This window comes from Callorhinus ursinus, unplaced genomic scaffold (assembly GCF_003265705.2).
Source record: "Callorhinus ursinus isolate GAN/ISIS: 27379988/994484 unplaced genomic scaffold, GSC_fseal_2.0 scaffold22, whole genome shotgun sequence".
NCBI classification, from domain to species: domain Eukaryota; kingdom Metazoa; phylum Chordata; class Mammalia; order Carnivora; family Otariidae; genus Callorhinus; species Callorhinus ursinus.
Genome location: NW_027397084.1, coordinates 1955115 through 1967393, shown reverse-complemented (window position 1 = coordinate 1967393; position 12279 = coordinate 1955115). Strand labels below are relative to the sequence as shown.

Genomic DNA, 12279 nt, shown 5'->3' with positions numbered 1-12279 from the left:
CAGTACACAACACGTACCACCGTACTTGAAGGCCCCTTGACAGATGCCTTACCGGCTGCGGTTAGTGATGGGAGTCTCATCTTCAAAGACCCACTGCAGGCTCGGGGGTGGCTGGGCTGAGAACTGACAGTGGAACATGGCCTCCTCATTCCTTGCCACTACGATGTCCTGAGGGGCCAGCACTACCCTGGCAAAGCTCTCGTCTGGGGTGGGAGGAGCACAGGCATGTGAGCAGGCAGAGTGGGGAGGCCCCTCCCATCCCTGCTGCACCTTCTCCACCCCCACCCCGGGCTCACCGGCAATGCTCAAGGTGAAGTTCTGGCTGCTGCAGGTCTGGCCAAAGGCGTTTTGGGCACAGCAGGAGTAGAGGCCACTGTGCTCAGGGCTGGCCGGCCGGAGGGTCAGGTTTCGCTCCTTGCTGCTGACCGTGTGATTGCTCTGGCCATCGGAGAGGGGGCTCCCGTCTCGGAACCATTGGTAGGTAGGCCTGCAGGGCCGAGGGGATCAGCAGCAGGGAGGCAGGGGGTACTCAGGTGGCCGGCGGACAAGATACAGAATCGGAGGGTCAGAGCTAGACCCCTCAGTTTACAAATGGGGAAATTGAAGCTTGGGAGGGGAAGCATCTTGCACAAGGGCACAAAACAATTCCAGGGCAGAATCAGGTTGAGTTTCTACAACTCTCTGCTCCCAGAATGCAGGATCATGCTGCAGCACAACGCTGCTCCTCCTTGGGTCACTAGGGGCGGTTACCGAATGAAGCGAGGTGCCTCTGAATAGAGTCCGGGTTTCGGGGAGATACCCCTACTGGTCTAGAATAACCCCCTCCATTCCCACCCTCAAAGTCAGCTCCTTACCGAGGATGCCCGTCAATGTGACAGCGCAGTGTGACCTGGGTCTGTGGCTGGATCTCAGCTTCTGAGGCTGGATGCTTCAGGACCACAGGACCAGTCTCAATCCCTGCAGCAGAGGCCAGGGTTGCAGAGTGAGGGGCAGGGCAGAGCAGAGCAAGGGGGTGGGGAGGGCAGAGGGGAAGGAAGAAAATCAGAAAAGGACGCAGGCCCGCAGGCTCTGGAGCCAAGAGACAGCGCAGCGAAGCCCCGCAGAGCTGAGGCCAGGGCTGCACACAGGGCGTGGGGTGAGGGGCCACAAACAGCGCCCACCCAGTCTGCGGCGGGTCAACCCTGACGCTTGGCCACGCTGCCTCGCTGCCCTTGTCATCTGCAAAAGCATCCAGCAGGTCAAGGGTCCTCGACTTGAAGGGGGGAGAAAATCTTTTGGAAAAAATAAAACTTTTCTCCACACACACAGAAAGAACGGACTGCAACTACCTTCTGCCTGCCCCATTCAACTGGAAATGGGAGAAGCTGAGGGAAAGGAGGGGTCTCACAGGGCTCAGTAACAGGGGGACTAGCAGGGACCAAGCACAGTCCCCCGGCTCTCACATTTGATGTTGAAGGAGGCATTGGCACTGCGGGTCTCCTCTCCAGTGGCATTGTCCCGAGCCACGCACTGGAAGGCTCCAGAGTCCTGCAGCCGGTCTACAGCGGCAAAGCTCAGGCTGCTGCCCTGCGTGAAACGCCTCTCGGTGTCCCGGACAGGGGCCCCGTCCAGCAGCCAGTACACATGTACCGGGCCTGGAGCTTCGGCCTCACAGCGGAGCAGCGCCCGGCGCCCCTGCAGTGCATCCTGGGAGGACGGCTCCTTGATGAAGACAATGGCTGCCTGGGCACCTGCAGATGGGGACATGGGAGCGGCACCGTCAGGAGGAGCTACAGCCACCGTCCTCACGCAGGTCACCCATCACCCTGTGCACAGGAGGGGGAAAGGGGCTCTGCACACAGGAGGTGTCCAGGAAGCGCAGGAGAGAAGGATCATGAGACCACAACTGCCAAGTGTCCACTGAGAAACTCTTAAACTGCGCTGGGTGCTCTGCAGGATACAAAGACGCAGTGCACACCAGTTGGTAGGGGGCACAGGGCAACTACGCAGAACACGGCAAGGCTCGGGCCCAGTGAACAGTGCAAGCAGCCAGGAAAGAGAGGCAGTTCCAAGGGCTGGGGTAGGGGGTAGGGACACCAGGGAGGCCCCCTACAAGAAGCTTCAAACCTGCAGGTTCTGATGCTGGGCTGAGGAGCAGGGGACATTAGCAGGCAGCCCTCCCCGTCAATCTTCAGAAACCAGGATGTTGAGCAGAGTTAAGTCGCGATCCGCAGAGAATCTTGGAAGGATTACTCACACTCACAGCCCCACTGAGGGTCCAGCATCAGAGATGGCTTTGAATTCCACCCACAGATGCTCTGCAGCCCAGCGTCCTCCAGGGACTTCTCTGGGAAAACCCATCCCATCACAGGAGAAGCCAATATTCTCTAGATCTGGGGCTACTGCCAAAGGCATGCCAGCGCCACCCCCACGTCCTACACTCTATCGCTAAGAATATGTCTGGCCAAGGCTGGCTTTTCTGGGCGAGGTTGAGAGGTGAGCCCAGTGGTTCCAGGTTTTCACCTGAATCCATTCCCCCTCCTGCACTGCAACAGTTCAGCTCCACTGGGGCCGCACGGGCACCCACAGAGAAGGGGGGGCCCTGCAACCAAGGGTGGAACCAGAGCCAGTGGGAACAAAGGGAAAGTGAGAAACCTGTACTGATCAGCCGATGGGTTGAGGGGGTGGAGGGCAGGGTTGGGCAGGTGGCATGGTGACAGCAGGAATAACACTCTGGGCTTTGTTCCTGGCCCACGTAGGCGCCCTGCAGAGGCCCTGAGCTGCGGGGCCAAGAACACCGGCCCACCGCCAGGGGTGGGTGACAACACAGAAGAGGATGTGCAGCCCCTCCAGGAAGAAGAAATAGGCCTCCTGGGGCTGCTACATGAAGCAGCAGGCTCTACCTCTGACCAAACTGGGCCTGGTAAGGGCAAGAAGAGGCTAATGGGGTCCTGCCATCCCCATCCAAACCGATGGGAGGCTAATCGTGGCCCAAAGAGTGCTGTTCCAAGCCCCTGACGGTGGAGTTTGGTTCTTGAGGACCTAAGAGCCAGTCTCCTCATAAAGTCAGCATCAAGATGAGTCCTGGACCTCTCAGAGTGAGGTCCAGATGAGGGGCTACCCTTAGTGTTGGTCCATCTCCCAACATTGTCAGAGGTGCCAGCCCACAAGACAGTCATGGAGCCAGAAGGGGCCCAGAGCCACCTCCATTACTTCTCAGTGGGGCCCTGCTGGCTCTCCAGATGGGACCATTGCCTTCAATGCTGGGCTATCCCACCCACTGTGCAAGTTAACAAATCTGTCCTCGGGGCGCTGCCAAGCACACTCCCCATCACCCTGACATCCCAAACACCCCACTCACTTCCAATCACCACACAGGAATGTGGCCCTGCCCCCACGGGGCAACTTGGTACGACCTCTTTGTAGACCCGACAGGTAAACTGAGGTCCTGGGAAATTAAGGGATTTGCCCAAAATCAAACAGCTCATTTGACCATGATCCAAGGAAGCCAACTCCTAGCCCCATGCTCTTCCCAGCTCCGCCCACAAACTCAAAACCAACCTGGAAGTGGCTGATCCCACAATGGGGCTCAGTTCCCGTGGCCATGGAGAGAGGTAGACACACCTCTTGCAGACACTGCAGACACACAAAGGCGCTCAGCTAACTGGCTGACTGAGGTAACCTTAAGGAAGTGTGGGGCAAGAGTTGGTAAACGCCGAGGTGTCTGGAACACTTCCCGACCACCTCTCATGAGGCAGATGGGCAGACTCAGGCTGAGGACCCAGTGGGCCTCTGCAAACGTGACTCACCAAATTCTTGGGGCCCTCAACCCTGAACTCCAGGATGCTTGTGAAAGGCCAAAGAGAGATCACCTGCCGTCAAAGTGTAGGTGAACCGCCCCACTTCCCACTCAGCTTCTCCAGACCCGGGGAGCCAGGAGTCTCGCCCGTGCACCTTAGTTAAGGGTGTGGAATCAGACAGGTCGGACTCAACTCCTGCCCCTCATGCTTGGTTTGACCCTGGGCAAGGAATGCAGACGGTCTCTGCCTCGGCTCCCTCTGCCTCTCTCATGGGGTTGTCATGTGTCACAAACGCAGAAACTCGTGTGAAGAGACTCGGACACCAGGGAACGGTAGCTACTGTTCCGATCTCCACCATCACCCGTCCTGCCCAAGGACTCTCATATTAAGAACATTAGGAAACTCCCCCTCCAGAGGCCCAGGACAACTCCCAGACCCTGGACGGGGAGGAGCCTCCGCAACAGATAAGTTTGAGGGGAATGATCAGGTGGGGGTGGGATGGAGGGAAAGGGGCCATGGGCTTGCCGGAACCACAGACCATTGGCCACAGAAATCTGAGCTGGAAGAAGAGAGGGCATGACTCAGAGGGACCCCAGCTCAGCCTCCGGCATCCCCTCCTGGGGAGAGCACTGCTCTGTCGCTGTGGTGAGAGATGCTGCATTCCCAGACTGCCACTCAGAGCCTCCTGCGCCCCCACGACAGGGCCTGGGAAACATCAAAGCTGGCCCTGAGGGGCCCTCTGTCCTGACGTCAGCTCACAGCAGGTCCTGGTTAGTGCTTGGCTGCGGCAGACTTTAGATGTTATAAAAGGCAGGGAGTACAGCCACCGGGCCTTCTCCAAGCCCCCAGCCCCTGCTCCGAGCCGCCGTTGGGAGGCTGGCCCAGGGCCATGGCACCCACATTTGCTGAAAAGGTGACCAGAGGCATGCCCAGAGCATACGGCTTGCAAGAGAGTTCGGTCGGTTGTGTTGCTTAGGGGGGAAAATGGGCAGAAGGCTCAGGGGCAGATCGAGGAGTCCCCTGGCAGAAATGCCAGACTCCAGGAAAGGAGGGGCTGGGCAGTGAGGAACTCTTCAGAAGCTTCTGCTGGTCCCAACAACAAGACGTGGAGGACAGCAATGACAGAGAGGCAGAAGGCTTTTGGGCACCGAGGTGGTACCTGCCCCAAGGTGGTGCAGTCACCAGCACACTCCTGTCCCTGTACCACCACTGACTTGAGGATGCCCCCAGGGCTGTGGTCTGGGGAAGGCCTCCTCCGGTGGCACACTGGTCAGGGCTTCCCAAAGCTGCCCTCTCATTCACGGTCCAACCACACCGCGCATTGTGCCTCCTACACCCAGGCCCCCCAGAACACAAGGCCGGTGTGCCACCTGAGGCAGCCCGCTCCGTGCAGCCACTTCAGGCCGGCCCACCGGTGCTGCCCCTGGCCTCCCATTCATGCCACCCTAGCCTGGCCTCCGCGCACCTTTGCCCCCGCTGTGCAATGGGGACACCGCCCCTACCCCTGAGGCAATGTGAGGCTAAGTGGGTTCGCATACACAGAGCCCGCAGCGCAGCACAGAGGACGTGGAGGGTACAGGGCTGCCCTGCGGGTACAGTGGGCTCAAGCAGTCTCCCCGCAACAACAGGCAGAACCATCTGCCCACACCAGGTGTCAACCCCAACAAAGCTGGAGCTGCAAATACCCAATAAGGACATTTTCCGAGCCATTTCCTCGGCTCCCCCAACAGCCATCTCTATGCACGCGCCTTGGCCCCAGCCCCCGTAGAAAGGCTGTGTGGGCAGCGACCGACTCCGCTCCCCGCCCTCCTGGCTGCCTCTGGGCTCCAGGCCCAGCAGACCCATGTGTGTCTACGTGTGCATGTGTGCACACACATATGTGTAAACATGATTTTATGGAGAGCAGAGAGCAGCAGGAAGTTTTTCTGCTCTGAAGTAATTTCAGCTACTTTGGTCCAAGCATCCATCTGGGCCACTTAACTACCCATTTCAAAGGGGGGCTGGGCTGGTCCTCCTGCTTGAGGAAGAACACCCCAGGACCTGTGCAGGCCCCAGAACCTGCCAAACCTGACCAGCTGATTCTATCTATGTTCTCTCCCTTTTACTAAAGAAAATGCCACCTTTCAGACACATGCCTCAGGGCCACGCTGAGCTACCAAGACGCTGGTTGGCCCTGACATGGGCATTTTGCACAGTAATGTGTGACCATATGAGTGATCACCCCCAAGGCCAACCAGCCACACAGAACTGGCCGACTCCTCCACACCTAAGAATCAGTCTCTGGCTCCAGAGCCTGGGTCCCTGTGGGGGACATATTTACTCCCACATGGCCTCCAGAGCCCAGACTGAGGCGGCTCTTCTTAAAGCACACAAACCCCCAAGGAACAGGTTTGCCAACACCCTGGGCTGTGTCTGGGCAACAGCCTCAGGACATAGGCCAAGAGAGGCAGTCCTCAACCTAAGAGGCACAAATGGTCCAGGAAACACAGCAGCCTCAGGCCCCCTCACCCACATGAGGACAGCCCTCCTCACAAGTCTCCTCCATCCAAGAAACTCTAAGGGCGCCAACAAGAGGCCCCAGGGGTACCAGGATCCCTGCATCAACGTCCTCCCCAAAGGGTCAACACACTGGACTGCAGACCCTTGGCCTTCCTGGATTTAACTGGCCTAACTTTCTCCTGCCCTTGAACAACTCCAAAGGTCCATGGCTCATACACATTTGTCATTTTGTTGAAGAACAAATGTCAACTGCTGCACGAATAAGTCAAATGGATGAACAGCAAGTTCAGCTACCCCACCCCTCACCTATTCACCCAGGTCAGCAGAAACACAAATGCCACAGAGGTATTTGTGAATTTGGGGATCTGGAATGTCCCTCTCTACCACCAGTATATACCAGCAAGATATTGTATGTGGTTTTAGCACCAGCAACCCAGACTAATGATAAGCCCAGAACATAAGGATTCAGGGAGTCACTGAAAATCGACCACAGCAAACTGAGACCCAGAGGCAGAGCACAAAGTTTCCACCCCCTTCTGTCTTTCCAGGGTCTACGAAAGGCCCCAGGTTCATGGATGGGAGCCCCGCAGCCCTTGGCAAGCCATCACAGTCCCTGTTCTGAGCAGTGCAGGAGGGAGCAAAGCCAGGGACCCAGCCTGGGATTTAACTGTAAATATCTGGAGAGGCTCCCACATCCAGATTAGAGGAACAGAACGAAATCACCAGAGATTAGGGCAGAAACAACCTAGTGGCCAGCTCATTTACCTTAGATAAAAACCACAACTCAAACCTGTCCTGCCTGCTCCTGGGAGGCCCCGGAGGGGGAAGATCAACCTCTGATGGCAGGAGCAGGTCCCTGGGTCCAGCATCATGTGGCATCCAAGCCAGAGGGACAAATTGGCCCACAAATGAGGCTTACAATGCTCCCTAGCCAGTGGCCACGCATTTGGCCACACCGTTGGTCCCCGGAACCAGCCTGTCTTCTGCTGGGACTGGGAGGGCCATACTTGGGATGCATCTCTCACCCTTGGTAACCTTAAATGGTTGTGATGTCTTCAAGGAAGCAGCAATGAATTAAACACCCAGCCCCGTGAGGTGGTGTGATCAGGCCGAAGGAACACGGCAGCGGGGAGACCCAGGTTCTAGTCTCCACCACACAACTGCTAACAAGCAGAATGACCCAAGCCAATCACCAATCCTTCCCAGGCAGATTTACTGCCTATAAAATTAAATAAACGAGAGGATGTAACGGGACAGTCCCCAAGACCCAGCACTGGATTAGCTGCAAAGAGCCTCAAAGGCAGCTACAGAAACAAAGGGCTCAGTCCCCTCCCCCACCCCAGCCGCCAGCCCCCAGCCCCCAGCGCTGGAAGGTAAAGGCAGGGCAGGGCCCAGGAGGATGAAGGGCGATGCTGTAAATGGCAGGTGTGCAGGTCGGAGGCAGCTGGGGGTTGCAAGCAGGGACCAAGTACCACTTTCTGACAAACTGCTCCCATTCCAACGGCTGAGCTTACATCCTGCCTCGCCAGGAGATCTGGCCTCTGCCTTGGCCACACACTTGCACTGAGAGCTCACTGCCTGTGACACCCGAGAGTCCCATCTGTGCTGTGACTGAGAGCTGCACCCCCAAGCTAGGCTGTAAGCCTGAGGACAGCGCAGACACTGCTGCCCAAGAGGATACAGCTGTGCCCCTCGCCGCACCTGGGCACCGTAAATACCCCACTAGCATTTATGGGGGAATGAAGTCACTGAAGAGTCTGTCTGACCTGAAATCTTGTCCTAGGGCTACCTTTATCCAATCTTGGCCAACCTAATTTTCTTCTCTGGGTCTCAGTTTCCTCTCCTGGAGAATGGCAGCCTTGAAATCGATTTTAGTGATTCTTTTTTGGATTCCTAGGACAGTCAACAATATTCAAAATGAAATACACATTAGGTACAGACACACACAAGTCTGCATACTTTTCAGGGAAGTAAAAAAACCCCAGAAGGGCTGGGGAACCAGGGACCCTAGATTAAAATGTCCTTGGAGGGGCACCTGGGTGGCTCAGGTCATGATCCCAGGGTCCTGCCTGCTCCGCGGGAAGCCTGCTTCTCCCTCTCCAACTCCCCGTTTGTGTTCCCTCTCTAGCTGTGTCTCTCTCTGTCAAATAAATAAAGAAAATCTTTAAAAATAAAAAAATAAAAAATAAAATGTCCTTGGATTAGGTGATGCCTGAGGAGTCCAAAGCCTTGGTGAATGGAACGGGGAGGGGGGGGTTGCTGGAACAGACCTGCCAGGGAGCACCAGGAGTTCTCTCCACCCTCTCTGCCTGGGGACATATCCATTCTCTGCCCCAAGGAGAGAGGACAGACAGCAACCAGCTGTCCCCTAAAGACACCAGTCAGAGGCCTGCGGAAATAATATATACTTTGGGCAAGGCGACAGAGCTGCTGGACTGGGGCACTGAGAAATGAGCCAGGGTTCAGTCCCAGGAAGACCTCAGGGCTGCTCAGTCAGTGCACTCGGGGCTCCCGAGGGGACAGAGAGCCCAGCCTCTGGCTGCAGGTTCCACAACCACTCATTAGACTCCCAGGTGCAGTGGTAAGGGCTCCAGCACAGTGAGAACAGCACCAGGTGAGCCTGGGGAGCATCCTGTGGTCTTTCCTGGGGAGGCAGGGAACAAACTAAATGACAGCCTGGGGACTACCACCTTTTTTTTTTTTTTAAGATTTTATTTATTTGACAGAGAGAGACACAGCGAGAGAGGGAACACGAGCAGGGAGAGTGGGAGAGGGAGAAGCAGGCTCCCCACAGAGCAGGGAGCCCGATGCGGGGCTCGATCCCAAGACCCCGGGATCATGACCTGAGCCGAAGGCAGACGCTTAACGACTGAGCCACCCAGGCGCCCCTGGGGACTACCACCTTGCAACTGGGGAGGCCTGGCCTTAGTTTATTAATTTTCAAGGCAGGCTCAGAAAACTCTGGGAGACTCTGCTTTCTGAGCTCTTTCTACCCATCTCTGCCTCCTCCCTGGGAGGCTGATAAGGCAGTGAACACAGATCTCAGACCTAACCAGAGCGGCCAGAGCAGTTCACCCCAAATTCCCTGTGGGAGGGAGGACCCGATTCCCTGCCCTTTAGGTGGAGCAGCCTCTACTTCGATGAAAAACTCCTGGGGTACCTGGGTGATTCAGTCAGTTAAACGTCTCTGCCTTCTGGTCTCAGGTCATGATCCCAGGGTCCTGGGATCGAGCCCCGCATGAGGCTCCCTGTCTGCTTCTTCCTCTCCCTCTGCAGCTCCCCCTGCTTGTGCTCTCTCTCTCTCAAATAAATAATAAAATCTTAAAAAGAAAGAAAGAATATCCTCCCTGACCCATAAAGAAGTTGAACTATCCCTTAGACCTGCTCTGTCCAATATGGTAGCCACTAGCCATGTGGGGCTCCCAAAATGTAACTTAATTAAAATGAAATAAAATTGAAAGTTAAACTCCTCCATATCGATCGGCTCATTTCAAGTGCTCAGGGGCCACACCTAGCTTGAGGCCATATCGGACAGCGCAGATATAAAACCATTCCGTCCCCTTAGAAAGCTCCATTAGACGGCACTGCCTTCGCTCCTCTAACTGCCAGCTTCTTGCCAGCCCCACGCACAGGCACGTTATTTCTAACCTAAAGAACCCCCCACCTGGGTCAGCCTCATCTTCCCGAGGAGCAAAGTGGAGTCAAGGCTATCCCAATAAACGGCAGGGTCTGGAAGTACCCCCTGGATCTGTCCTGCCCCTGGGTCTGCCTGTCTGTGTCCGCCTGCGTTCTTTCCACGATGCCACGCTGGCTGCTTCTCTCCTTTCACTCATTCCCTTTGATCCACACCCTCCCCCAACCCTTCTATCGTGTTTAATGTAAATGCTTTCCACTGCATGTGCTTTGGGAAAATGTGATCGGTTCCAGGGCGGGTACTTTTAACTTCTGTAAGTGGTCTTGCATTATCCCTCACTCTGCTCCTTACTTTGTTCCATTTAGCGCTGTGTTTTGAAGATCCTTCCCTGTGGCCATCTCCTACCTCCTGCTATTCTCCCAGTAGATGAACAGGCTGTTAGGTCTGGAGACAGAAGACGCAAGTAGATTTTTTTTTAAAAAAAGAAGTAAGTGGCCGAACATAGCTGTTCAGTTTGAAGACTGGTCTTTAAGCCTGCACCCTCCTCCTGGTGTGCCCCCCAGCACCCTGGCCTCTATCACCGTACATGGTCCCACTCTGCCTGCTGGGTGTCCTTGGAACCTGGTGGAACACACACAGACCCCTGCTTCTCCTGCCTCCCTCCCTCCTCCCCCATAAACCCAGAAAGTCCCTGAAGAGGCTGGACTTCAGCTGGTTTCAAAGGGATAAGAGAAAGAGTCGGTCTCAGACTTTTATATTTAGAAGTGCTCTGCAAACCACTTCCCGGAGCAGACAAGAGTGGGGAATGTGAGGAAATCGCTTTGCTATGTGTGATGTGGAAAGCACGAGCCACTCAGGGCCTGCGGCAGCGGGCTGCATTTGCCACACAGCCGGTGACACGCGGCGATGCCTAACACATGTGCAGGAAACGAATGTGCCCCTGGGCAGCCTGCAGGAGACCCCATTGGACAACATACACTGCGGCCTGGCTGTCCTCTTGGGGCCAGGGCACAAGGCAGGGCCCAGGAGTCAGAAGCAGACACCATCCGCAAAGTGCCCCTCCCCCAGCCTTCTTTTCTTTCCTTTCCTTCTCCACCTGTCTGACCAACAGCTGTTTCTGGAAACCAACCCATCTCTCCAGAGAGGAACAAGTCTGAGAAAGGGATGCTGAAGGCTTTAGGCCTCAACCTGGGACACAAAAGATCCAGACTGAGGGAGGAGGCTTAGAAGAACCACTGGCTTGAGGAGACAAGGGTGCCCTCCTGGGCTTTAGGCTGCTCGGGACAGGTGTGGGGGCAGGGCTGTCTACAGCGCCCACTGCCTCCTTGTGAAGACAGACCTGCTCCCACCATCAAAAGTTCTCTTAGCCACCTATGCTAGCACACGTGGCTGGAAAAAAACGTTGGAGGGAAGACTGTCTTGTAGCGGGGACCAAATCCTGCAGCTATGAACATACTGCTCAAATATTACTCCGATGTGACGGGATCTGGCCTGGTGTTACAAGGTGAGGGGAAGCCATGGACAGAGGGGAAGTGGAAGGCAGACCAGCTGCTGAGTTAAAAATCAAACCATAGATACTTCCTAGACTCCTTATAAACCTCATTTTCCTGCTTAAAATATAAACTTTTTTAAAGATTTTGTTTATTTGAGAGTGAGAGAGAGCATGAGAGGGGAGAGGGTCAGAAGGAGAAGCAAACTCCCCGCCAAGCAGGGAGCCCAATGTGGGACTCAATCCCGGGACCCCGGGATCATGACCTGAGCTGAAGGCCATCGCTTAACCACTGAGCCACCCAGGTGCCCCAATTTTATTCTTTTATTTAATCTCTTAACTGAAAATCAGTACTAGTGATTTGCTCCTTTATTTTTTAAGGAAAATAACCAAAAAAGAGTCATTTTTTAAAATCAGCTGTTTAAAGAAAGCATTCTGGCTAAAGATGGCAAAATGAATATTTCAATCCTCAAATCAATAACAACAGATGAAAAAAATACAAACTGATGAATAATAGAAACAATTCCTTGTAAGTTATTTTTAAAAGCAGCAAAAACTTGCAACTCATCACCAGATGCTTCAAGCCTAGGGATAACCGACTTTGGGGAGAAAACATTATAAAACATAAAGCACACACAAATAGCTGAAGGGAAAAAAAAAGCCCCTAAGAGTGGCTGATGCAATAACTGAACTGAATAACCAAAAAAATGACAAAGGCCTAAAGTTTATTTCATGCCTACTCTGTCAATCTTTGAGTCAGGGTCTGGAAGGCACCAGGATCTGGCTTCACTTAAGTCTGGAACTGGCTGTCCCTCCATTCCAGGAGGTGCTTCTTACAGACCTCTAAAGTCACGGGGGGGGGGGGGGGGGGGGGGGGG

General features: G+C 55.1%; 1 protein-coding gene across 2 annotated transcripts in view; it reads right to left on the bottom strand.

Annotated features, from left to right (window-relative positions):
- PTK7 (protein tyrosine kinase 7 (inactive)) overlaps nt 1-12279 on the bottom strand; it is a 59807-nt gene that overhangs the window by 20860 nt on the left and 26668 nt on the right. For both annotated transcript variants that reach the window (XM_025890505.2, XM_073905001.1), the window contains exons 2-5: nt 1443-1730; nt 855-957; nt 297-487; nt 53-203 (exon numbers count right to left, since the gene is read on the bottom strand). In XM_025890505.2, coding sequence (XP_025746290.1) covers nt 53-203; nt 297-487; nt 855-957; nt 1443-1730 — 733 coding nt within the window. The remainder of the gene's footprint in view (nt 1-52; nt 204-296; nt 488-854; nt 958-1442; nt 1731-12279) is intronic.